The sequence below is a fragment of the Zootoca vivipara genome, chromosome 1, assembly GCF_965207765.1.
Source record: "Zootoca vivipara chromosome 1, rZooViv2.hap1.1, whole genome shotgun sequence".
Taxonomy (NCBI): domain Eukaryota; kingdom Metazoa; phylum Chordata; class Lepidosauria; order Squamata; family Lacertidae; genus Zootoca; species Zootoca vivipara.
The window spans coordinates 35,999,669-36,026,866 of record NC_142582.1 but is presented as its reverse complement, the minus strand read 5'-3'; the positions used below and the strand labels follow the sequence as shown (position 1 = coordinate 36,026,866).

The 27,198-nt window shown below is 41.1% G+C and overlaps 1 protein-coding gene across 6 annotated transcripts in view; it reads left to right on the top strand.

The window, feature by feature from the left end:
- KYNU (kynureninase) overlaps positions 1 to 27,198 on the top strand; it is a 91,457-nt gene that overhangs the window by 17,156 nt on the left and 47,103 nt on the right. For 5 of the 6 annotated variants that reach the window (XM_035130853.3, XM_035130834.3, XM_035130843.3 and 2 more), the window contains exons 3-7: positions 4,405 to 4,525; positions 10,814 to 10,896; positions 17,555 to 17,616; positions 20,267 to 20,338; positions 23,735 to 23,809. In XM_035130853.3, the coding sequence (XP_034986744.1) occupies positions 4,405 to 4,525; positions 10,814 to 10,896; positions 17,555 to 17,616; positions 20,267 to 20,338; positions 23,735 to 23,809 (413 nt within the window). The remainder of the gene's footprint in view (positions 1 to 4,404; positions 4,526 to 10,813; positions 10,897 to 17,554; positions 17,617 to 20,266; positions 20,339 to 23,734; positions 23,810 to 27,198) is intronic. The other variant, XM_088661818.1, reaches the window with a different exon arrangement.

Below are 27,198 nucleotides of genomic sequence, written 5' to 3'. Positions count from 1 at the left end.
TCGACTTACGAAGGCGATCCGTTCTGTGGCGCTCTTCGGAAGTCTAAAACTTCGGAAGTCGAAGCGTCCATTTTGCGCATGTGCAAAGCACGATTGTGCGCATGCGCAGACCACATGCGCCGCTTCTGCGCATGTGCAGAACACGTGTGCGGGAAAAATACTTCTGGGTTAGTGGACTTCGGAAGTCGAAACCTTCGGAAGTCGAGGCATTCAGAAGTCGAGGTACCACTGTATATTTCATTAGAAGGAGCAGATGAAATACCTTAACATTGCCTGTTCTAACGCTTGACTGGAATTCAATGAATCCTTCTGAAAATTGCTCAAATACAACAACAACAACAACAACCATAGTAGTAGTAGTAGTAGTAGTTTTATTATTATTTGTATCCCACCAATATGACTGGGTTGCCCCAGGCTCAAATAAAATGCTTGCTTCTTCTAATCTCAATGAGACTCCATTATTGTCCTTCTGAATAACGAAGGCCTGTGAACAGAACCAATTTGGAAGTGTGAATAATATTTACACCTCTGTTATTGCTCATTTTAAAAAAGGATGCTGATGAAAACAAGGAGAACGTCAGTAATATAGATTAGATGGAACTGGTTTTGTGATTTAGGCTTTTTAAAAGCCTTTAAAGCTTTAATTAAGAAGTTATCTTCGTTGTCTCTTATGTCTGGAAAATGTATTAGTGGTTGAATTCAAAGTAGTATCTTTAAAATGTAGTTTGAGTAGCTTTGTGGTTTAATGTTTCCCTATAGCCCTAAAATGAAATTGCCTCAGACAAATGTAAACTTATTCTTCTTTATATAATGTTAGAAGTGTTTATGTAAATTTTAATACATTTGCTCAAGCTGCTGACTAGTATACATTCTTGTACAAGCTATTGATGACTGAGACATGCAAAAATGAGCACTGTTCCTTATGACCCTTAGCAGGAAACAGTAGCATATAGAATGGAAGGTGATGAAAAGGGCTAATCACCCCTTCTATCATTTATAGGCATAATAGCTTGTTTTTCCCCTACTGAGCAGCAAACATTTTCAACAGATATTTTCCCCCTTCACAAGTGAACCGTGCCTGCCCACATTTCATCTTGGCAACTTATGAAAGTCTAAAAAAACACTTGAATTTTTAATATACGTATTTCCAGCTTAGGGAATATTTTGCATTATCCATCAAAAAAGATGAGCATTATCCAACATTAGGCATGCTCAGAGTAGACTCATTGAACTCAGTGGAGTTAAGTAACTTAAATACATTAAAATGAATATATCTACTCTGAATACAACTTACTTGGATATTGCCCTATATTTTTAAATTAAATTTTTAGAGGACTATTGCTATAGTCATATACATGTTTGCTTCTCGCTGGACAATAACCTTGTCATGGTAAGTGGGCTTGCATGTTCCTATGATCCTTGTGAGTGAAGCTGTTGGGAGTCTCATACTCCCAGTAGGGTCACCCAAGACAGTAAGATCAAGGGGCAGGAGCTAGACAAAGAATGATCCAAGAAGTGCTCAATGGCAGAACAGGCAGAAGATAACAAGCGGTATGTTACAACAGCTGTGAAGGCAGATGAAGGCTACAGCAGATAAGAATCTACTGGTCGTCGTGATACTCATGCCATCGGAATACAGTGGTACCTCGACTTACGAAGACGATCCGTTCCGCGGTCGTCTTCATAAGTCGAGGTTTCCAGTTGTCGAAGCACCGCTATGGCGCAATAGCGAAGCGTGATTTCACGCTTCTGCGCATGCGCCGACCGCGCACGCCGGGACAACTTCGGAAGTCGAAATCTTCAGAAGTCGAAGCCTTTGGATGTTGAGGTATGACTGTAGAGCCATACTGCGAAGAATCTGCATTGGTCAGCGCATTGATCTACACACATAAAACAAATTCACACACAGGCGTCTTCCAAAAACCCACCCCAATCCAACAAAGTCTCATGGTGATCGGCAAATGGTAACGGGGGCAGAACTGTGAAATCTGGAACCCCCTAGTCAGGGACCTGCACATGAGTGGTGGATACAGATTCAGCTGTTCTGACTCGAGGAATGAGGCAATTGAGTAGCTTGGCAGCTGTATCCACAACTGAGCAGTCCTGTTTAGGATCTACTCTGCTCACCCCCAAAAGGGGAAGGGGCTAGAAAAGGTGCCCTAAACATAGTCTGCCTCCCTTTTTCCCTGACTGGATAACAATGGCTCTCAAAGTGAACCATTCACAGTGGGATCAGGTGTTAAACAGGGATGTGTTACCTTCATTGATGCTTGGACACGTGACACCATTTCAAATCAATGATGGTCTTGACCAGGCACCCCCAAACTTCGGCCCTCCAGATATTTTGGACTACAATTCCCATCATCCCTGACCACTGGTCCTCTTAGCTAGGGATCATGGGAGTTGTAGGCCAAAACATCTGAAGGGCTGCAGTTTGGGGATGCCTGGTCTTGACTTTGGCATGACAACTCCAAACTCTCAAATTGTACTATCCGTTTAAAAATCATACGGTAGCATTTTTTGGTTTCTACAAATTTCTGAGCAGCACAAGACTCTCCCCACTAGTAGAATAAATGATACAGAGGAACTGCCTCAAAACATTTATTTATTTTTTGCTTAAAATTTAGAAGTTCATTGTTCATTAAAGTTCATTGTTGCAAATACATGCCTTTAAACAAAATATAGAAATGGGAAATCATATGCTAGTGTATAGTATTCCTTTCCTTTCACTGATGTTCTGAGTTAAGTTAGTCTTATCTAACTGCATGTGCAATGGCATTTGAGCTTCTAATGTCCCCAGTTTGCCCCTTTCATAGTAAACATTAGGAATTGTCTTTAAAAAAGAAGATGTGATATATGGCATGGAAGAATCTTGTGCTAATATTTTACCACTGATGCTACAACCCATGTTAAATCTCTTATTTTTGGCATTTATATGAGCAGGCACTGTTGACTAAGCTTGGAGTATCATGTTGACTTGGATCCACTAAATGACAATACCGGTATCAGGTACATGGAATTTGCTCCATGTACATTTATATTTTGTATTGGAACTTGGGGAACGTATAGCTTTTGTGTGATGTCTAGCGTGATGTCTAGCACCCAACAAACTGCTGAATAGAAGCCTAGCATTATTATTATTGTTGTTGTTGTTGTTGTTTAGTCGTTTAGTCGTGTCCGACTCTTCGTGACCCCATGGACCATAGCACGCCAGGCACTCCTGTCTTCCTCTGCCTCCCGCAGTTTGGTCAAACTCATGTTCGTAGCTTAGAGAACACTGTCCAACCATCTTGTCCTCTGTCGTCCCCTTCTCCTAGTGCCCTCAATCTTTCCCAACATCAGGGTCTTTTCCAAGGATTCTTCTCTTCTCATGAGGTGGCCAAAGTATTGGAGCCTCAGCTTCACGATCTGTCCTTCCAGGGAGCACTCAGGGCTGATTTCCTTAAGAATGGATAGGTTTTATCTTCTTGCAGTCCATGGGACTCTCAAGAGTCTCCTCCAGCACCATAATTCAAAAGCATCAATTCTTCGGCGATCAGCCTTCTTGATGGTCCAGCTCTCACTTCCATACATCACTACTGGGAAAACCATAGCTTTAACTATACGGACCTTTGTCGGCAAGGTGATGTCTCTGCTTTTTAAGATGCTGTCTAGGTTTGTCATTGCTTTTCTCCCAAGAAGCAGGCGTCTTTTAATTTCGTGACTGCTGTCACCATCTGCAGTGATCAAGGAGCCCAAGAAAGTAAAATCTCTCACTGCCTCCATTTCTTCCCCTTCTATTTGCCAGGAGGTGATAATAATAATAATAATAATAATAATAATAATAATAATAATATCAGTATTAAGTACAAGTACTTGTATATCAGTATTAATTAATATACTCTTGTTTCTCTTTAGATAATAATAGTAATGGAAAAACCAAGAAGTTCCTTTCTCAGATGTTTTGCCTTTTGTTACTGAGAGAAAGGGAATAACTTGCTTTTACCATACTTTTAACACTGCTGATATATTTTTCTACACTTGTCGGTACTATGGTGAATTTTATATCTGTATTTTTGGCATAGTTTTCATAGAATCTATTACATCATGAATAAGTGTTTTTTTAATTAAATGAATTGTATCTGTTTGTTAATTGGAGGGCTATCTCAGGAATATAGTTGTATATTGGGTTCATCTTACAGGTAGGTAGTCGTGTTGGTCTGCAGTAGTTGAAACAAAATAAAAAAAATCCTTCCAGTAGCACCTTGGTCTCTAAGGTGCTACTGGAAGGATTTTTGTTTTGTTTTGTATTGGGTTCATCATTAGTGAATGGGTACGACGTTTTTCATGGGGAATCTTTTGTGTAGATAAGAAAGGTAATGGTGGCAGCATTTTTAATGGCTTTCTTGGATTTTCCTCCTTCAGCCAATCTAGCCTTTGTGCATAAGAATGAGACCTGCATCTACTTTGCTGGGAACTCTCTTGGTCTTCAGCCAAAGAAAGTTAAGACTTACTTGGATGAAGAACTTGACAAGTGGGCTAAACTGTGAGTAGTTCCTAGTGACATAAATCACTAACTGTGCTTTTTTGAGGGTAAAGAAAAATGGTTTTATTTTGAAAATGAGCCTGAATATGATGATATTCTGTTAAAATCCCCTTCTCATGGAAATACAATGAATATTCAGTGCTTTCCCAACAATATACTGTTTTTTGTTTTGTAAGATATGAGCCATAAATTAGGAAAACAAGAAATGGCTGCAGTAACCCAGGTGGCGCTGTGGGTTAATCCACAGAGTCTAGGGCTTGATGATCAGAAGGTTGGCGGTTCGAATCCCTGCAACGGGGTGAGCTCCCGTTGCTCGGTCCCAGCTCCTGCCCACCTAGCAGTTCGAAAGCACGTCAAAGTGCAAGTAGATAAATAGGGACCGCTCCGGCGGGAAGGTAAATGGCGTTTCCGTGTGCTGCTCTGGTTCGCCAGAAGCAGCTTTGTCATACTGGCCACATGACCCGGAAGCTGTCTGCGGACAAACGCCAGCTCCCTTGGCCTATAGAACGAGATGAGCGCTGCAACCCCAGAGTCAGACACGACTGGACCTGATGGTCAGGGGCGCCTTTACCTTCTTTTAACCTTTAACCAGCTCACATTGGAAGAATCCTCCTCAGCTTACAGCTATTTGCCTAATTGTTTTTTAACTGTCCTAGTTCAAGTCTTGCCTATTGTTTGTATGTGTGTAGTTGTTGCTACTAGTGTATGTGATTACCTCATGCAATCCTTGTATCTGTCTCATAATTGCTGTCCTGATCTGTGCATTTCAGGTTGCATACACCATATATATATATGGTGTATGCAGCAGCCTGATATATATATATATATATGATATGATATATGTGTATGTCCCAAATAATCATGGAAATTGTAGTAGTTCCCACAAGTCTTTAGATGTCCTTCAATAGGTAACCTGGTGCCTATTTCAGCAGTATTCAGATTGACCCTTTGCTTGGTCAGTCCTAAATCTGAGACACTAGAATAAAGACTATTGCTTTGTAGCCTAAAACTTTTGAGATGCTTGTAAAATTCACATTCTGAAATCTGAAATTTGCATTTCAAAAAATAAAACAGAGTTGTTATAAGGTCTGTCATAAACTCAGAATTTGGTTCAGTTTCAAAATCTGAAATTGTGGGACTCCAGGCATGCAATCTTGCTGTGCTTGCAACTAATTCTTTCTTTTTTTCCTTGGCCCCTCATTATTACTAAAATCAGCCACTGAACCCCATTTACTAGTCCCACCAGCATTTTTCTGTCCATGGTAAATTCTTCAAGTGGTTTATTTCAGTTGCCCATATTTACACTCCTCCCAGGAGAAATGGCCCTAGGAAGGTGGTGAAAGATGGAAGGATGGTAGAGTGTGAGTAAGCAGGGATTGGTGGCCATAATTAAAGTTCAGGAAGGGAGAATCAAGCCTAGAGAGTTAGGGCTGTGCTGGGCTTAGGTTCATAGCAGCCTGAAGAAATCTGACTTTGCTGTGTAATAATGCCCATTGATTTCAATGGGTCTGTTCTGACCGTGACTTAGTTAGATATCACCTACTAGCAGTTCAATCCTACATCTTTCTACTGGGGAATAAGCACAATTGAACACAATTGGACTTCTGGGTAGACATGCCTATGATTGTGTTATAAGAGGGAAAGAGTTGCCCTTACCTAGTCTCTTGTTAAAACAAGAGAGTTGCAATTAATAATAAAAAGGCACCTGCTTTTTTAGATAGCTGTGAAGGAAGAAGGAGTGAATAGGAGCATATGAACTTCAGTTAGCACTTCTTTCTGTTCATTTAGCACAGCTCTGCAGTTTTGCCAGCCATTTTAAGAAAATGCAATCCTGTCAATTTTTCTGTGATTATTGTAGTAGCTCAGGGAAATGGCTGACTTCATTCAAGAAGTTAAAGTTAAATAGCTCTCTTCTCCATTCAAAGGGACCAAGAGAGGTAATATTTCATTTCTCACACATTAACTTTGCATTTGTTCATTTTCCATGCATCTGTTTGCCCTGGGTACAATGAAAGAATTTTATACTCAAGATCGGTGTACTTAAGTGTGGTGATAATAGTTTGAACAAAATTCACTGCAATCCAAGGCATTTATTTTCAGGGAGCATAAACAATTCCCCCCTTCTTTCTCAGTTTGTGGAAAGAAGTAAATATGATTCTGTATATCTTATATGTATCTGTGTTCCATTACCTTTCATGAAAAAAGGAATACAGTTTCTGCCTTATCTTTGACACTCCTGTAACAAAATAGACCCATCACACCTACAACATGTTTACTCTTCAGTGCGGGCTTACTGCCAGGTAAACTGTGCACAAGATTGCGGCCTCATAATTCTCCCTTGCTTGGGTCTATCTTCACTCTTATTTTTATATACAGAATGAATGCCAATAGTTATAAATAAAAGAGATGATTATTGTGTTTGGTCTAGAAAACTACAGTTACAACAGTGTGGACAAGCAGTGCTCCTTTTCAATGTTCCAGTCAGCTAGTCAGCCAGCCATGTCCTTTTCCATGGTTCTCCAATCAATTATTCCTGCCATCTGGTTTTACAGCCCCATTCCAATCAGTCAGCTTTTTGAGCATGCTCATTCCTCATTTGGCTGGTTTGGGGCGGGGGCAGGTACTTCCCCCTTAGTAGTTTTTTGGCATGTCTGCAAACTTTGGAGTTGCTTGAAGCTTGCTAATATATCCCTGCTAATATGTTCATGGTGCTGTTTTGTGTACAAAAGTATCAATATTCACCTCTGAACTTTGGAAACAGAAAGACTGATATTAAGTAAGATTGTGTGCTCATACATGTACACTCCAGTCACACCCACACCATACATTTAAAGCACATGACCTCAAAGAATAGAGTTGTTCCATCACAGAGCTACAATTCCCAACAACCTTTCCAAATTATATTTCCCAGGAATTGTGGGGAAAGCCATGTGCTTTAAATGTGTTTTAAATATATAGTGTGGATGGGACCAATTGTAGATAAACAATAGTTTAGATTGTGTAGATAAGACAGTTTCAAAAATATAAACTTAGGCCAAAGCAACTGTAAGGGTGTTGTTGCGGCTACTCTTGAGTAACAATGTCCGAGTCTGCTCTGTCTTTAAGAGTTTTATTGTGCATAGTATTTACAGTGCAGATAGCCAGCCCCCCCCCAACCCCCCCATGACTTCTCATTAACTCACAGAATCCGGGAGTGGACGTTTCCAGCTACGGGACCAGCATAAGAGTTTGGGTAACCCGAAACGCCTCCTCCCGACCTTACATTTGGTGGTGTGTCTTAACTTGGGCTCCGGAAGGGGCTGCCTGCTCCCCTCCATTTCTTGGTCCTGGTGGCGCAAGGGCTCTCCAACATCGCTGAGCCCTGACACCTCCGTCCTGCTCACTTCCTGATTCCCCTCACCTGACCCACTGCTGCTGATCTCACTGGGCGAAGTGCTGGCCAGCAAGAGGGGAGGAGGCTTCCTGTAGGAAGGCTCCCTGACAGCAACGTATTGAGAAAATATTAGAAGTAGATAAAAAGGTAAAGGGACCCCTGACCATTAGGTCCAGTTGTGACCGACTCTGGGGTTGCGGCGCTCATCTTGCGTTATTGGCCAAGGGAGCCGGCGTACAGCTTCCAGGTCATGTGGTCAGCATGACAGAGCTGCTTCTGGCGAACCAGAGCAGCACACGGAAACACAGTTCACCTTCCCGCTGTAGCGGTTCCTATTTATCTACTTGCACTTTGGCATGCTTTCGAACTGCTAGGTTGGCAGGAGCTGGGACCGAGCAATGGGAGCTCACCCTGTTGCAGGGATTCGAACCGCCGACCTTCTGATCGGCAAGCCCTAGGCCAGGGGTCCCCAGACTTACCGAGCGGCGGGCCGGTGCCCGCCGCGCCGCCCGCGCGGTGGGCCGGACGGCAGGGGAGTGCGCGCGCAGCGGGCCGGAGGGCGGGGGAGTGCGCGCCCGTGCGCATGCGCACACGCACACGGGCGGAAAAAAATAGCCGAAAATCGCTTGTGCGCATGCGTATGGGCCTCCCCCGACCCGGAACTGCACCAGAAATGACCTCTTCCGGGTCGGGAGAGGCCTGTACGCATGCGCACAAAGGATTTTCGGCGATTTTTTGCCGATTTTTTTGATTGTCGCTGCGCCGCGCGCCGTGAGAGCGGGCGGCGGCAGCGGGCGGCGGGGGTCGTCGCGGGCCGGATTGGAAGGCCGATTGGGCCGCATCCGGCCCGGGGGCCGTAGTTTGGGGACCCCTGCCCTAGGCTCTGTGGTTTAACCCACAGCGCCACCTGTGTCCCTTAGAAGTAAATAGCAGCCTGTTATTTCAGAGAAACGAAAGAAAAGAAAATGTCATAATAAGGCCAGACCAAAATAGAACAGCAAGGGAAGAGCAGCTTATATTTAGAAAAGTCAGTCCCCAAAATCCAGTACAAATGCAAGCCTTTCAGAAGGCTAAAGACTTCTGAAAAATGAACTGGAAACCTTTTGGTCCTATCTGAAGGCAGTGCCAGTCTGCCGTGGCTGAAGGTTGCTATTTCATGGCTACTTACTAGCTTTTAGAGCTACTGAAACTGGCAAATTAGGATTTTGCCGTGTTGAGGCAGAGAAGACTGCAAGAAAGCAATAGAGGCAAATGAATGTTATGCAAATTTCTGTTACTTTTAAGAAATGCAGTGACTATAATGTTTTACTATAACATCTATCTTACAGTGATTTCAATTTGTTAATGAGGAGCCTGATGTGACAGTGTTTGAAAGTATTCTGTTAGAAAGGGGTACAACATCATTGTTTTACCCTGTATCTTATAAAACACATAGTTTTTCATCACCAACACTACCCCCAAGTTATGTTTAAACTGGTATTCTGCTGCCAAGATCAGACCTTGGATACTATTTATGCTTTGAAGAGAAACAAACCACAAACCCAAGTACAGATGGCACGCCAAGACATGTAGCATGTTGCTTGTGGTGCCGCCAGGAGTGGGGGACAGGGTCAGAATTTTGGTGCACTATATATCAGCAAATTGCTTGTTTATATTAACTATGGTTTCACGCAATGTGAAAACCAGGCCTAGGTCATCTATCCTTTTGCTTTATGAAATTGGTTAACATATCATATTGATCATATGCCTATCAGGTTGGGAGTTGGGAATAAGTGAGGGCTGAGTCTGATATACGGTAAAACTAATTTGATATAGGTGTGTTTTAGGGTGCTATATATTATAAAATTTCACAGCTGTTTTCAGAACTTTCAATCTATAGTATGCCCAGTACTTCAGAATTGAGTACATAGAAAAACTGTGAACTATCATCTTATGTAAAAAAAGAAGGTAGGAGAGTGCGGCACTGAAAACGGTTTAGTCTAGATTAAATATTAATCTATGAGTCACTAAAGAAATACTTCTGCCTATGTAATAATTGAAACGTTTCATTCAAGTGACTCAAGTGCACCTGTTTCTTACTCTCTTTTCTTTATGTTTAATTTAGTTACTTGGGTTTGGATTTATTGTACACAGATTTTTTCCCATTGTAATAATAATCACATTGAAAAATCTGTAATAGCTCATAGGAATGTTACATAAAATATTTAAAATGTGAGATCCTTTCTGTTGGGGAATTGGCAGAGAACGAGGAAGTTTAACAGTGAATCTTGTAAAATGACAGAGCAAATGAGAGGATTCATTCGCGGGCACTTTTCTAAATCCTACTAAGTAACTGAGGACAAAGATGTGTAATATAAAAAGAGGACACACCATTAATTTTCTAGTACATTATTTAGCCAGGTTTTGCCTCTGAACTGAGAAATTAGCCCGTCACCCTTTCCTGCCAGACCCATTGCACTCTTGTACGCTATCACCATTTCATCTTGCTTCCTGGAGAAGCAAGTTACCTGACATAGAAGAGACACGACTGTTTTGCATTGTAGGCCCCTGGCTGCAGTTCACTTTGGCTGCATTCACACATAATGGCTTACTGTAGTTTACTCTGAACTTGATTTACTGTGACTTTCAACCATTCACAGTTCTATTCCCTAGCTGTTCGCTGAGTGCTGTTGCTATTTTTTGTTTCTCCTATAACAAAGCATGAAGATGACTCATTAGTATCTGTCCCGTGTCTGTTGACTTTGTTTTGTTTGTGTACAATACAAAACTACAGTAGACTGCTTGTTTGCTACAGGTGCATGTGGTGCAATAAAATTATTTATTTTCTCTTCCAGCTCCACAATGAGTGTTGCATTCTTGATATTAGGACTATACCAAAGGCACATATATGAATTTTCATTTGTTCTCTCTTTCAGGGGTGTTCATGGTCATTTCACTGGGAAACGACCTTGGGCTTTAGGGGATGAGTGCATTGTGGAGCCTGTGGCTGATATTGTAGGTAAGAAAATATTTTTTTTGGAAAATATATCTTTTTTTCCCCACTGTTTATGTAGCACTAGAAAAAAAGTCAGACAATGGAACTTTTCTTCCAAAAATTTACCATTGGTTTTTTTTTTGTTCTGCTCTGAGTGCTTCTCAGTAAGTATGTGAAGTAACTGCATTTTAAAACTTTGAACTGAGAAGATTTAATGCAGACAGTAATATATGAGCAAATGTATGTCTTGAAACTAATTGCAGTATGTGGTTCTGGGATCGTCATAAACTATTTGGTCTAATGCACGAAACCAAAGAAAACTTGGCACCCCTACAAATGTCACCATGAATCAGTGATCATTCCTTTTGTTTACAAAGCAATAGCTGCTTGTTACATGATAATGTCTTTAATTGCTGTCAAGGAAGTCAATTAAAAAAAAAAGAATTAATAGTGCAGAAAATGATGAAAATTAGAGTTGATACTACCTGTCAAATTGTCTAAAGAATCTTCATGGAAGGGAGAGGACTTGGGATATAAATGAAGTAAACAGTGGAGGTGTGAATAGTGGTGCCACTCCTCTGCAATTATGCCTCAAGCAGCAGTCACTAGATGACTGTAACACTTGAACAACCATTTTCCCCAAAGCGATCACAAAAGCAATGGATGCAATACACAGGGTAAGGGTTGGCATTGCTTATTCTCAAACATAATTATTTTACTATGAGTGATATGAAAATAAATTATCCTCTCAATAACAGTACTACCTTGAAGGAAACATGCAAGCATACAGATCAAATCTGAGGTGTATATTTACTGTGCAAAAATGGATTATACAGAAATAGACACTATTGCGGGTAGCCAGTGTGCCCTTCAAATGTTGTTGGAGTCCAGCTCCCACCAGTGGGAGAATTGCCAGTGGTGAAGGATGTTGGGAGATGTCCAAAAACATCTGGAGGGCCCCATGTTAAGTACTCCTGCTTTACCTAATATCTCTATTAGTTACACCCCCAACAGCACATATGCGTGTGTGGGCCTCTCTATTAATGAAATACTATATAAGAATTCATAGAATCATAGAGTTGGAAGGGACCCTGAATGTCATCTAGTCAAATGCAGGAATCTCTATTAAAACATCCATGTCTTGGAAAGTTTACCTTCCTTCATATAACTTTATGGATTTGATGAAGTGGACTGTGGTCCATGACAGCATAAAACATAATAAAATTGGGAGCCTTTAAGGTATCAGAAGACTGCTTGTTCATTATTCTAATTGAAGTTCTTCATAACATCTGTGAGTATTTCCAGAGAGGCACTGCAGTGCTGCCTCTGGTCTCATATCTTGTGTGTGGCCTTGGCTGTCCTTCTCTTGTGCTTCTGCTGCGGGGCTGCTGTAAGATGTGAAGGTGAATACACTAGTGAGGGGTGGATATGGAATTCAGTAGCTGGCTGCAAAATCTGGTTTTTCTGCCTCTCTTTGGACTTCTTGCTTCAGCTAGAGAGTCAGAACTTACCTAATGTTTGTGGCAATGCATGCCACACACAATTCTCTTCTGCGGGGTTGCCATTCTGTCTTTAGCAAAATCTTCAGTAACGCCACGGTCCACAGTGTCCTTTTTAAAAACAAATGGGGTCCAGAAAATAGCAATGCAAACCAAGAGGAAGGGAAGCTAGAGACACAGAACAACATAGCAACAAACAAAGCAATTACTGGCTGTGAATGCAACATGAGAAAATTTAATGTAAAATCTGCTAGACAGCCAATAAATCTGTTTTACACTTTCTTGTTCACCTTGGTCAGAAAAAAAAGAATCTTGTTATTTTTAGATCTGGGACCCACATTTGCAGTCAAATATAACATTTTCTCAAGGAAAACAAGAAGAGTTTGTTTGTTTTTAAAAAGATTTTTTTAAGCTTTGCTCTTTCAACTACTGTATGCCTTCAGCATTCAGACACTTTTTTTAAAGTTTGAAAATTACTTTGCCTTTAAATACAAGTGGAGTTTTAGAACTAATAGGAACATACTCTATTCGCTGTCACACAGCTTATGTCTGCTCAGTGAGGCCCTTCTGCCCATTATCCACCAGCTAAGTTTTCCATACCCAACACTTAGCTGCCAAGTATCCCGTTTTTCGCGGGAAACCCCTGGATTTTAATCCGTTTCCCTCTGTTCTCCCAAATGGAGAAAAATCCTGGAAATCCCCTGGATTTCCTACCTGCCAGGGAGCCTCCATTTTGGGTGCCACTCTTCCCATGTGTGGGCACCGGAAATCGGGCAGAGCGGCACCAGAAGTCGTTTCTACGCATGCCCGGCAGCCATCTTGGTGGTGGCCGAATAGAGGCGGCCGTCACCAAGATGGCCGTCGCCATGCAGCCACCACCAAGATAGCCGCCAGGCATGCGTAGAAGTGATTTCCGCTGCCGCTCTGCCTGATTTCCAGTGCCCACACATGGGAAGAGCAGCCCCGGAAGTTGCTTCTATGCAACATCCAGTGCCGCGCCGCTGCTGATCTCGCATTTTTCAGCGGGAGACCTGGCAGGTATGATCCAAAACAGTAGATCTCTATGCAGAAGCCTATTTGTATTCTCTTTGTTGGGGAACCATGTTTTAAGCTCTCTATAAAAGAAACTATGAAGAAAGATCTTCACATCCTTAACCTGTTTTGCTTTGCTTTGGGCAGTATTTCATAGGTCTGTTGCACACCAGGGACTATTAAGTTTGCTGTCATGTTAGTGCTATCATGATCTCTCCCTCCTCGCTTGCACAGGTAATCCCCACACACACCTCAGTGGCTGTACAACTGAATTTCAAAGTGTGGCATGGCATTCAGCTTCTAAGACTTAGCATTATTTTATTGTGGGTAAATTTCACTTTATTGATTTTGCCACATGTTAGTGAGTTGCCCCCCTCCCCAATAATGAGAAAGGAAAACAAATTGACTTTTCAAGAATTCCAGATTATGGTCCCATTATGTTGACAATCTCAACTGGTTAATGACTACATCATTTGCCTTTAGGTAAAAAGAAAAAATGCAAAAAGGATAAAATGCAAGATAAGCCACTATTAAAATATTACCCATCCAGCATAGTATTTAAGATGGATATGCATTTTTTCCAGTAACAGTGGATGCAGTTACATGGAGGAAAAGAAGGGATTTGTGTTCCTGTGGTAGGCTTGACAAGAGAAAATAAACTGAATTTTTAAGTTAGTTTTTTATGCTTAGCATTTTATGGAGGAGGAAGAACCGCTGGAGCTTGTTCTATCTGTAGAACAAAAAGTGAGTGTTGTCTTGTGGGATTTATTCAGGAATACAATAAAGGCAGTAAATGGTTTTTCCTTTGGGCCATTTAAAGGTTTATGACTCTATAACACCTTGCTTATTAAATGAGCATACCTTTTTCTTGTTAAATGAAGACTCCAATAGTAAATACGTTGTGAAATGCAGAGTCAAGGTCACCAGAGACCCAAACTCTCACCACCCCTTTCCCCCATTCATTCCCATATTAAGCAACAGAACAGGAAAATAAAAATTTGTTCTTTTTTTCCACAGCATGTTATTAATATATTGCAACCTTGGCAGTATCACATTCTGATGGAATGAGATTAACTGCATCGCTCCTTTTTAGGCTTGTGCTGAGAGAGAATGTATACTGAGCTGTTTTGCAGTAACTTTGAATTATAAGACAACTGTCTTGTCTTGTGTTTTTTTGAAGTCTTGCCTTCTTTCTTTTTTTCCAGTTCAGTTCTCCCTTTATTTTACACACATGTTGCACTAATGCAACTGCTGTACTTTCCAAAGTTATATTGGAAATAGTGGTTGGCGCATCACAGGTCATGCTTTTTTCCATTACAGAAAAGATTTATCAGGAAGGACGTATGGGGGGTTTATGCTGTCCAGGATATATGGTGCTGAGTAATGAGTTGGAAAGAGCAAACTTCATTTTGTCTACTGGATACTTGTCTTTGAATATTGTAATAGATTAATTGGATCACAGAAACATCATTTCCGAAATGCAGTGCAGGCTATGAAGGATAACGATTTTCCTAGGGCACAGATAAGGCTTGTTTTGTGGGCACCAAAATCCAATAAAGAAAAGCTTTTAATAAATATATCATTTACAAGAGTCCAAGACTTACATGACAAATGTGGTGTCATATTCAATATAGGATATTGGCATGCATCTAAAGGTGAACTGCAGATTAACCATTTAATTTTGGTCTGTGCTTTGAACAGCAAGTGAACTAACAGTAGTTATATTTATACTCTGGAAATATTTTGGAAGTGGATCAGTCAGGTTGTAAAAGCACCGGGATTTAGGGCTTATGTTTCAGTACCCTATCCATAGAGTGGAGTCCCTAAGATGGTTGGTTAGCATCTTGTTGGCATCTTGTACGCTTCCTTCTGGCAACTCCTCCAGCCATGATGGTGCCAAAAGGATTGCTCTGCTTTCCTTTGGGCCACATCAGTGAGGCAGAGATGAGGGTCTTGTTGTCTGCGCAGCCCAGGACCCCCATACATATTGCCCTGGCTTGCTCCCCAGAGAGGTCATTTTGGTGCTGCTAGTGCAGCAAAAACAACACAGCAGGCAGCAGTTATGAATCCAGGGCCGTCTCGAGCAGGTCGGGCGCCCTGGCGCTGAGGCGTGGAGATCGCTCCAGCGCCCCCCCCCCCAGCACGGTGCCCCGCGCCAACGGGACTACACCTAGAGCCGGGCCTGTATGAATCAATGGGCTTTGCAGCCACAGGCACTGTGATTCTCCAGAGGTTTGACTTCATCCCTGGAGGCACACTTCATTGTCTCTTGAGACAGACAGATGACAACAAGTGTACTTCCAGGACCATTACTTTCATAGGCAGAATCCGGCTCAGCCCACTGATGAGCCAAGTTGAAGCACCCGCCTTGAGTGAAAGAAGCCCTAGACACAATGCCTGCCTCACACCTACCTTATAGACCTGCCACCCATCCTGCTGTCTTTGCCAGCAGCGGAAAAACTGCACCACAAGTTGCATCTTTTATTGGTGAGATCTCACCAAAATCTTGTGAGATCTCACAGAGTGCATGAGATCTCGTGAGACTTCAGCGAGCTCTTACCACGCAATGCAGGTAGCAGAGGCGTGGGAGGGGCAGAACACAGCAAAACAGGACACGCCACCCCTGGGCAGAATTGTATAGACTTGCAGGATCTCTCTTGGAATAGAAAAGGCAGCAAAGAATGCTGATAGCAGTTATCTCTATGTGTCTGCACACATGACTAAAATCTACAATAAAAATAATGGCATTTAGCAGTAAATGTTCTCTTTTATGGAGCATATGTGCTGTTGTTCTGCATACAATTCAATATATTCACATACTGCATGTCTGATACATGCAAAATCCAGAAGAGAGATGTAGCGCAGCAGTGTGGACTACTATTGCTTTTTTATACCTGGGAATTTTTCTTTTTCTTTAAGAGTAAAACTCTGGACAATTTACCATACGTTTGTGTAAATCTGGTTGGGCCGATTTAAGAAAAGACAGCTACATATGCATGCTCACCACATGCAAGCAACATGGCTGTCCCTGTTTAGAAATTGTAGAGCTCAATCCTCCTCCTCAGCAGAGAAAACTGAAGTAAATCCCAGGAAAACATGCAGAGAAGGAGAACCTGAGAACCTGTTGTTGTTGTTGTTGTTGTTGTTGTTGTTGTTGTTGTTGTTGTTGTCAATCTCCATCCATTTTTCTCCTTTGTGATTGATCTCCTGGTTATCTCCCTTGCAACTGCTAGAAAAATGAGCAGCTAAGAACCTTTGATAGAGAAAAAAGTTGATAAAAAACAATCCAGCCAATAATGCCTTCCTCTTTATGACTTAACAAACAACATCAGAGACAAAAGCTTCTTAAAATGCTTGCATATTTTTCTGGTTCATGTTATTTTCATCTAAACCCTGGTAATGATTTTTTTTCTGTGTCTGTGTTCTTCTATTCATAACATGAATTTACTCATCTTTTTCTCGCACCATATTGACTAACAGGAGTCAGAGAGCACCTTATTGTTTCTGGTGTATTGGAAAAATCCATTTGTTGTGCTGCTGATTCCCATTAAATTTCATTTATTTTATTAATTGCCATAAAGCTCAGAATCCATGACCAAAATGCAATAGTTTAACCGTGTTCCCATCTTTGCACCATTTGTCTTACAGACCACCGTTATGTCTACTATAATGAAGGTTTGAATAATTGTTAGGCAAGTCTCTTTATTTTTATTAAGGGCACATTTTTGCTTGGCATTACAATGGCCACTTTAAAAATAGATGATTGCCCCTAAGACAATTTAGGCCTTTATATTGGAGATATATTTAATAGGCAAAGGCACACTAGTGCCGAATTTGACCAAGTTGTTAATGATAGCAACAAATCAACAGGTAGATTTCAAGGAAGGAAGTGTTACGGCTTCATTATCTGCTTTATTTGCCACAACAGAATGGTAAAAATAAATATTTCCCTGTTAGAATGGTGTACTATGTCAACAGGAGAACTTTTTTTACTTAAATTTCTCCGTGGTGACACATCAAACATGTATTTACATCTCAGTCATTAGGGAGACATTAACTGCAAGCCAATGTCATGAGGTTTTGCACAGCACTGGCACAGACCTTGCACAGGACAAAAGAAATAAGGAAACATCTGCCTTATTGCTTTTCAGGGGCTCATAAAGAAGAGGTAGCATTAATGAACGGCTTGACAGTTAATCTGCATCTCCTAATGGTAAGTCATAAGAATTTCTTTGCTAGATATATCTTGATGAAGAGCTTGATGAAGGTATTATTTGTCCAAGAGCATCTGATATTGAAAACTACACTGTCTGTGAACATAAAGATTCTATTTTAGTTGTCCTTTTATTTTAATAATTTATATAAATACCACAGTTTCTAAGCAATGTATACTAGGAATACTGGAAGGATAACAAAGGGATAAAGCATAAAATAAATCAGTTAAAATTAACCATAAAATTAGAAAAAAGCTTGCTTACTTAAAATCATGGGTCTGACTTCCATGGATCTGTTGAATGCCCTTTTAAAGTCTTCTAACCTAGTTTTCAGCACCATATTTCAAAACAATGCATTCTGTAAGTTATAATGTAATGCATTATAATTTAGGTGTTGTGTCAGGGTTACTTATTTTTATAGCCCTAAACAGAGTTTGGGTGGCTATCTGTCATGTATGATCTAGTTGAGATTCCTGCATTGCATTGGGGTCCCTTCCAACTCTATAATTCTTTGATTCTGTGATTATATGGTTCTAAACCCGTGAGGCCATAAAATCTTTATAAGGGATGGCAAGTGGTCTTCTAATTATCTGTGTGCAATACTTAGTTTACAATTTACAGCTTACCACAATTATCCCTAATGTCAAAGCCCCAGTTTTTCATTAATAAACAGGGGCGTAGCCAGGATGAAAATCAGGGGGGCAAGGGGCGGGTCAAGGGGCGTGGCCAAGGGGCGGGGGAGGGGCCACAACGGGGCAAATAAAGCTCCCTTTTCCCTTGCCAGCTTTCCCTCCTCCCGCCCCGGCGATGGCGGAGGGGGAGGAGGGGATCGGAGCAGCCCGATTTCAGGCTGCTCCGACTCCCTCCTCCCCCTCCGCGATCGGCAGGCACGAGGGGGCGCCAGGATCAGCCTGATTTCGGGCTGCTCTGACTCCCTCCTCCCCCTCCGCGATCGGCAGGGGCGAGGGGGAGCCAGGATCAGCCCGAAATCGGGCTGCTCCGACTCCCTTCTCCCCCTCCGCGATCGGCAGGGGCGAGGGGGAGCCAGGATCAGCCCGAAATTGGGCTGCTCCGATCCCCTCCTCCCCCTCTGCAATTGCCGGGGCAGGTGGAGGGAAAGCCCCAGAGTCGCGCAAAGCGGTTGCCTGGCTTTCCCTCCGCCCGCTCCACAGCCAGCCAGGGAGACGGCACCGGGCGGGCAGCGGGGCAGGCTGGCCAGCGGCCCTGCTTCTAGGGGGGCAATTGCCCCCTCCTGCCCCCCCTGCCTACGCCCATGTTAATAAACATATTAATTGAACAGTTTGAATTGAAACAAGATCATGCCACGAAGAGAAATCAGGTTGGAAGCCTAACTGCAAAGAGCCCTTTGCTGCTGTGAGCATCTGCAGGGCTTTCATGAAACTTTTCATTGGCTACCTTGTTTACACAATAAGGTTAGTGCATTCCCAACCACCCTGCCCTATGAATTTCCTCTCAGAGTTCTACCCACCTACCTCACCCTTTTCAAAGCACTATCAGATGCTCACTTCTGTTACTTGCTTCTTAGGCTTCCATGTGCATTTCTAAAATGATATTTTGACTGCTTTCCTGACATTTATCAGAAATTGTTGTAGTTCCGAACCACTTATTTGCCAAAAGGGTATGGAAGTAAATTTTCAGAGGTCATTGGCAGAGGCAGAGCAAATATATTAGATGCATGACCATCAAAGGTGGGGTCTGGGGGATAGGGAGGGATAGGCCCTGGTGTGTGTACCCTGAGTATGTCAAACTTGTTACTGTCTGGGTCTTGCAGTCAGTTCTATACTGGTTACCAGCTTAAACTAAAGAGTTGTTTATTGAAGTAGCATACTTGTGAGCAGTGTATGAGAGCCATAAATTCATGTGAGATTGCAGTTCCCCTTTCATAGAAATAAAAATTTGCAGGTCCCATGTTGCACTACCCATGCTAGTACACTACACGCACCACCAACACATCACTGTCACTGAGTGAGGACTAGAAATAGAGAATTGTTGGGATTGAAATCTTTATTTTCCAAGTTCTGAGCAGTCTTTCTATTGCAGATAGAGATAGATGTCCATTAAACTTGTATGTCTGGAGTTAGGATACAAGTTTCAGGAAGTATTAGGAGCCCCGAATTGTTCTCCTGCTTTGATTAAAATCCAAGTCAGAAACAAATTCCCACCCTACCCAGCAAACTTCCTTCCCTGGCAGCCTCTGGTTCTTTTCATGCTTTCAATTTACTTATGTAGTGCAGACACATTTCAGCAACACAAGCAGCTGTGGGGAGAAGGGAGGCTGGAGAATTTAGCCACCATGACTGCGTGCAGAAACCATTCATCTTGTTCCTCCATCAAGTTCCAAAGAACTGGGTTATATCTTCTTCTTCTTCTTCTTCTTCTTCTTCTTCTTCTTCTTCTTCTTCTTCTTCTTCTTCTTCTTCTTCTTCTTCTTCATAACCCAGCCACTCTGGGCAGTTATATATCTATTTCGTATTGGCATCCATAAATTTCATGACTGTATCTTGCACCATGTTGATGTGGCTGGTTACTTCTGAAAAAGTTGCAACTTAGGGGTAGGGCCACCTTAAACTAATGAAATGAATAAGTGTTAATAATTATGGACTAATAAATGTTTTACCTTTTTTGCAGTTATCATTCTTTAAGCCTACCTCAGATCGCTATAAAATCCTTCTGGAAGCCAACGCTTTTCCCTCCGACCATGTAAGGAATTAATTAATATTGCATAATATTTGTGTTATCCATTGTGACTTTCAAAAGCATACCAGGAATCCTGTCTCATTATTTATTACCTGATCCTCCTTTAGAAATAACAGGAAATCTGGACATGTACTCTTGGGCTTGGCATATTTTACTGATCATGCCTTTATTCTTTTTGTTCAAATAAAAACCTTGCACAAGGAAAAGATTGAATGGCCACATTGATTTATTAGTCTTTTTAAAGACATTGAACAAGCTGTTGGTCTAAATCAACAACAGGTTGTAAATGTTTTATTAATTCTTGTTTCTGCTTTACTTTATGAAACCAAATCAATACAAAGCTCACAACATTAACAGTTTTATATCCCTAGACAGATAGGGAAATGCTTGTCCATGGTGCTTTAGATTACTAATTCAAACATCATTTGTGTGCTATAAAATGAGACAATAGTCCATGCATCACAGATTGCAGCAAATTAATCTTCAGATTTGTGACTCACTGCTACTTTATCAAACTCTGTAAACACTCAGAAATTGATGGGATATTTGATCACTGAGGCGCTATAAAAATCTCTACAAATGCAACTCACATAGGGTGCAATTCAGACCCTTTCTGGGCTGCCAGACAATTAGTTGACATGACACATTTTTCCAGCTAATATTCCTTTGTTGCTCATATGTTGTATGAAATACAGACTTCTTCCTTCAATGCAGTGGTTTATTTTTGGGAATATTACAGCATTTTTTCAGCTTGGAAACTGCAGTATGTTACATTTTTCTTGGAAAATATGATGCACCAGCTAGGCAGCCATTGCAATTTGGAACACAAACACCAATGACATCACTGATGATTATTAAATGCTGTGAATTATACACATACCACATTAATTACATATTTTAATGCAGTGCCCAGTCTGCAAGGATTGGTGGGTTAAAACTAAATACAGTAATTGCATGTTAGGTATGTAACTGTTTATAAGTGCAAGAGGGAGGTTTTTTGCATCAATTTTATGTGGGAACTTTCAATCAAGATCAGAATCACTGTAGCATGAGGGGTGGGTTCTTTTTTTAACCCTTCCCCTCCTGCCCAGTCTTCTTCTGGTCCAGGCCTCCTGCACCTGTAATTTACTTTGCATGAATGGGTGTCTCCTTCACTTCAATGGGAACATTTCCCCCTCTGTGGAGTGCATACATGGGGTTCCCTACTTGGACTGGAATGATAGTGGAGGACAAAGAGTTCAAGTCCCCTACCCATGTAAGAATTTGGGATAGGGAGTTATGTATGCACTGACAATTTACTTTTTAAAAACCCTGCATTTAAAGGCACAACTGCATAACTAATGTTAGATGTTGTTTGAGCCATAGACAGATTCCAAGGCATCTCTGTGTCTCTGCCCCAGCCTGCCTTCAGCTAGCCCACCAATATGGTTTTGCCCTTCCGCCCCCACATGGAATTATACCTCAAGTTCTGGCAACCTCTTTTCTATATCCCAAGCTTTCTTAAGTGGCCCCTCCACTTCTCCAAACTTCTCTGTTTTAAAAGGGACACATTTTCCTCCTGCATTGGCATCACACCACTTCCTTGTAAACTTGGCAACCCCTTTTTTGCACAGACCCAAGGATCTTTCTTTGATGTGTTAATGTCCAGCCACTGTTTCATAATGGCTTCCACTCAACTAGCCCAGCCAGGCTATATTGCATAAGCTAAACTGTTTCGCCCAGTTCAGGAGAACTTCTGCAGCCTGTAATTCTCCTTCAATACCCCAAGTATTAGCTAAATTCTGAAATCCATTGTTTTTCAACATTCACAAACTTCCTAGAATTTAGTGAATGGTATCTGAAGAAGTGTGCATGCACACGGAAGCTTATACCAATGACAAACTTAGTTGGTCTCTAAGGTACTACTGGAAGGATTTTTTTCTTTTGTTTCCTAGAATTGTGAGGGCCTTTGCACCTTCAGACTCTGATATCCCAGATCTATAACAATATGAAACCAAGGCAGAGCTGCATTTTTGTGCTTTGGTCCCACACGGCTGAGGGCTGCATAGAAATAATACAAACATCCAGGGAGGGCAGATTGCATGGGTGTATTCCATGTAGTTGGCATTTCTCTCCCAGTGCGCTGAGTGGGAAAGACCCCTCAAAGGTCTTTCCTCTTCAGTCTTTTACCATTAACCCTTGTAGCTGTGATAAATCCTATGTGGCTTCTGCCTAGTCTGTTTTCTCCCTGATTGTCTCTGCAGGCTGAATATTCCTCTTATGTGCTCTGGCATATATTACCCAGATTTAAAAAGGAAGATAGTAGCATGCCTTTCCTCCATCTGATACTACAAGACAGTTCTGCAACTAACTCTCAGTTTAAAGGGGATTGAGTGTGGGGAAGGGGGAAAGTGCACCTGTGAGATTAATACAACTTGCCTATCCCTTTGACTATCAAGCTGGCTGTACTGAATTTCATTTTGTTCTGCAATAACTACTACTTTTTTTTACCGTGATTTCTATTGGTCTCCCCAAGTGCACCCATTTAGCAAGCCTACTTCATAATGCTATGCATAATCTACCATAGAGGTTGCTGTTGGAAAGATATTTCTTTCACTTGTATCAAGCCATGGATACAGTTCCAGAGGACTGGTTTTAGGCCAGGGGTTTGGATGGAAGCTAAGCGTTTTGAGAGTAAATTCCTAATTTGCCTGTTCCACACCAACCAGCTGCACTCAGATAAGGGGTGGGTCCCAAGAAAAAAAGTGACAGAAATTCCTGTGTTTGCATATAGCATCACATCTGAAGAGGAAAACCATGAAGATTAGCAGAGTACCCAACCCCCCATAATCTTTAGAAGCACTGAAGCAAAAGGAAGATAGCAATGATCTGTGTGGGCTTACCAGGACCTTTTGCTGTTAGAATATGTCAACAATTTAATCAAGTATTATCTACTCTGACTGGCAGCAGCTTTCCAGGCTCTCATGCAGAAGTCTTCCACATCACCTGCCACCTAATCCTTTAAACTGGAGATGCCAGGCACTGAACCTACAACTTTATGGATGCAAAGCATGTGTTCTATCACTGAGTTATGTCCTTGGACACTGGCCCTTGGATAGCTCAGTTGGTTAGAGCATGCTGCTAATAACGCCAAAGTTGCAGGTTTGAACCCTGTATGGGACGGCTGCATTGCAGGGGGTTGGACTAGATGAACCCTTCCAACTCTACAATTCTATGATACTATGTTTCTATGGTTCCCTGAATTGCAAAGAGAAAGAGACATGTAGAACTGGAAACATTTTGCAGAGATTTGCCCAGGCACATCATGCGCACACATCCTGATGATTGTTGCTATGCGAAAGAAATGCTTCTTTGTTGTTTACATTTGCTCACTAAAAACAATCAATATTTTATTTACAGTATGCTGTTGAGTCTCAACTCCAATTTCATGGGCTAGATATGGAGAGCAGTATGCTTATGATAGAACCACAAGAGGTTTGTAATGGGTATTTTATATTGATATCTAATCAAGAATGGATATTGGTATGCTTATGCTTTATTTTCTTTGCAACCTATTATAAACAACCTATTGTGAACTTCTGAGACAAGAAAACTAAATGCATATTATACTTAGAATCTCCTTGTCTTCCCAGATCTACTTTTTTGTCTAAAAAAGCTTCCACCTCGATGGATGATTGTGAAACCCCTGCTGATGTGATACTTGATTGTATAGGGGTTATTCATTGCACCCTGTCTAATATAGTACATCTCTGTTAGCACTTTGCTAAAATATATATTCAGTTTTCATGGTAGCCCTCCAGTGGTTCTTCACAGCAAATTCCCACATCCTTTTAAACATTCATGAATTTAAGAAGTGATTTGGGATTTTACCAGCATTGATTGTGAAGGTGTATAAAATACTGACAGTGGATTCATATAACTTCATTGTGCTGTGCATTCAGATCATCTGGATCAAAACCTGTATTTATGATTTACTTGCTCAGCCCCTATATTTCTTTCTTTGTCTCTAATGTGAGATAATTTGTATTGCCACTAATTTGACCTTAAAGGACCACTTTCCCCCATAGAAGCCTGCCCATTTTCACAGACCATAAGAACATGGGCAGGAGCAACTGGGGAAAGGGTGTATGTGTTGTTGTTGGTGTTGTTGTTGTTGTTGTTTTACTCACATGGAATCAGCCCATATGTCTTTTTAACACCAGGCAAAGTCATTGGTTATATATATATATATATATATATATATATATATATATATATAGGTGTTACCAGAAAGTATCAGTGCATCCCCACATTTTGTCTCTACCTTGACTCAAATTCTCTTGTTTTGTCAGGATATCTTAGCTGGCAAAACCTAACACATTTGGAAATAATTCATTTTGCATGTCTCATTGACATTTCATTGAAATAGAAAAGAGAATCCCCCAACACTATTCAGTCATACCTTATGTTGCATTAGGTTCATGTTGCGTTTTTTTGGCTTGCGAACGTGTATACTTCCGGGTTTCGCCACACACGCAGAAGCGTTCTGCACTCTATCACGCTCCGCGCTTGCACAGAAGTACCCGCTCTAGTTAAAGACTTTTTGGGGTGCGAATAGCACCCTGGAACGGATCATGTCCGCAACTAGCGGTACCACTCGTATCTGAAGAAGTGTGCATGCATACGAAAGCTCATACCAATGACAAACTTAGTTGGTCTCTAAGGTGCTACTGGACGGAATTTTTTTATTTTGTTTCGACTACGCCAGACCAACCTACCTGTAACTACAGGTACTACTGTATATGAACACTGTATACATCAGCCTGGCAACTTTTGGTTGAACCAAAGCCAAATCTTTGTGCATTATTTCACTCAAGACAATTGGTTGCCAAGAGCCCTGAGTTCTTATATGACCTTCCAATTCATGCTGAAACACTCACCTAAAGTCCAAATACCCCTCTATTCAGAAAAGTATAGGTGGCAATATTTGCCTTTTGTGCACCTGGAAATTTCCCTTTGTGCTGGTGCCCTAGTTTTTGTTGAAGTTCATCTTCCTCAGTCTATAATTAGTCTTGGAACCCTGAACATAGTGTGATTTCAGGTTGAGGGGGGAATTGTTGCTGAGATGCACTCAGTAGAGTAGAACCACACCCACAGCGACAAAATGTTCTCCTTGCACCAGAACTTCCCCTCTACAGGAGGACTTATTCTCTGAACACAAGAAAGTAGTAGTTACAGGTAGGTAGCCGTGTTGGTCTGACGCAGTCGAAAGTAGATTTTAGATGACTACAGTGGTACCTTGGTTTAAGAACAGCTTAGTTTATGAACAACTTGGATTAAGAACGCTGCAAACCCAGAAGTAGGTGTTTTGGTTTGTGAACTTTGCCTAAGAATAAGAACATGTTTCACTTCCTGTTGAGTGTGTTCGATTTGTAAATTGAGTCCCCTGCTGCTATGGTTTAAGAACACTTTGGTTTAAGAACAGGCTTCCAGAATGGATTAAGTTTGTAAACCAAAGTACCACTGTATATCTCGAGCAGGTATGATGAAAAAGCTTTTTTTTAAAAAAAAAAAGCAGAAGAAGCATTACATTAAATGAAATTGATTTTATCCACTCCTCTAAGCTTTAAATCTTACGTTTTAAAAACCATTGTTTCATTCTGGATTGTTTTTTTTTTACTTTGTTATAGTGTTAGCTATCTTGATTCTAGTCATAATTAAGGGAATTTACACAAATAAATAGGTTTCCACTTTATTATTTTGTATGTATTTTAGGACTGTATTAAAAATAGAGTGGACTTATATTTTTCAATATATATATTTAAATCATTTTTTTAAATTTAATTTTAAATGTTACTACAAATCTAAACTGAATAATCAGAATATGGTATTCCTTACATTAAATTCTCCTACATTGATATTTGTATGTTCCTCATACTGCACTTCCTCTGAGTATATATATTTGTGAGCTTCAGTATATGTGAGTCTCAGTATGTAGAATACTCTCTGTTTTATAGAAGTCCTATGAAGACTACATACTGTTTCCTTTATTACTACAGCAACACGTTTCTGCTTAGAGGAGTATGTAATTAGGATCGTTATAAAAGAATGCCATGAAGAACTTTTGTTACTTTATAGTAGAACTGTTGATGACCTTTTGATTCTCGAAAAAAGTCCTTTTCCAGAGAAATGAGAAGCTACTCTCAAGTCCTTGATAGATGTTGAGAGATCGTTAAGATAATAGGAGCTACTTTCAAATCAGCAAATCTTATCTCAGCTCTTTGCAGTGGCACATCTAATTTCATTTGGAGTTTTCACTGCTTAATTGATCCCTTGGTGATGGTGTGTTTTACCGTACATGATCCCTTGCTAAGAGGAAATGAGGAAAGGGAGTCGGGGATACTAGCTTTAAAGGATCAAAAGTTATCCCCCCCCCCCAAGTTCAAATCTCTCTATATTTAATGACTTAAGGGTTTTTACATTTTTGGATTATATGAATGCTATTGTTTTTGAGAGACAAATACAGTAACATTTTTAATAGCTTTCTGTGGGATACCAAGTTTGTCTTAAAAGTGTGAAGAGAGGTGTGGGAGGCTGCTTTTTAAGTCTTGTGCAGATGTCAGAACTGAAGATGTCATATAAATAGGTTGCTGAGTCTTGCCCAGCATGGCATCTTTATGTTGTTGTGTATATGTCAGTGGTGACATGTTAGGACAAATTAGGATGTCACTGAAATTCTAATTTGGCTGGGAACCTCAGGATGCACAGTGATTGACACTGCTTTTCCCTTAACAATATTTGCTGCAGCATCTCCTTTTCCCAGTGGCCTAAAGCAATGACTATGTTCCTGCAAATTCGTCAGTTGACCTCAGTGGTCAGAATTA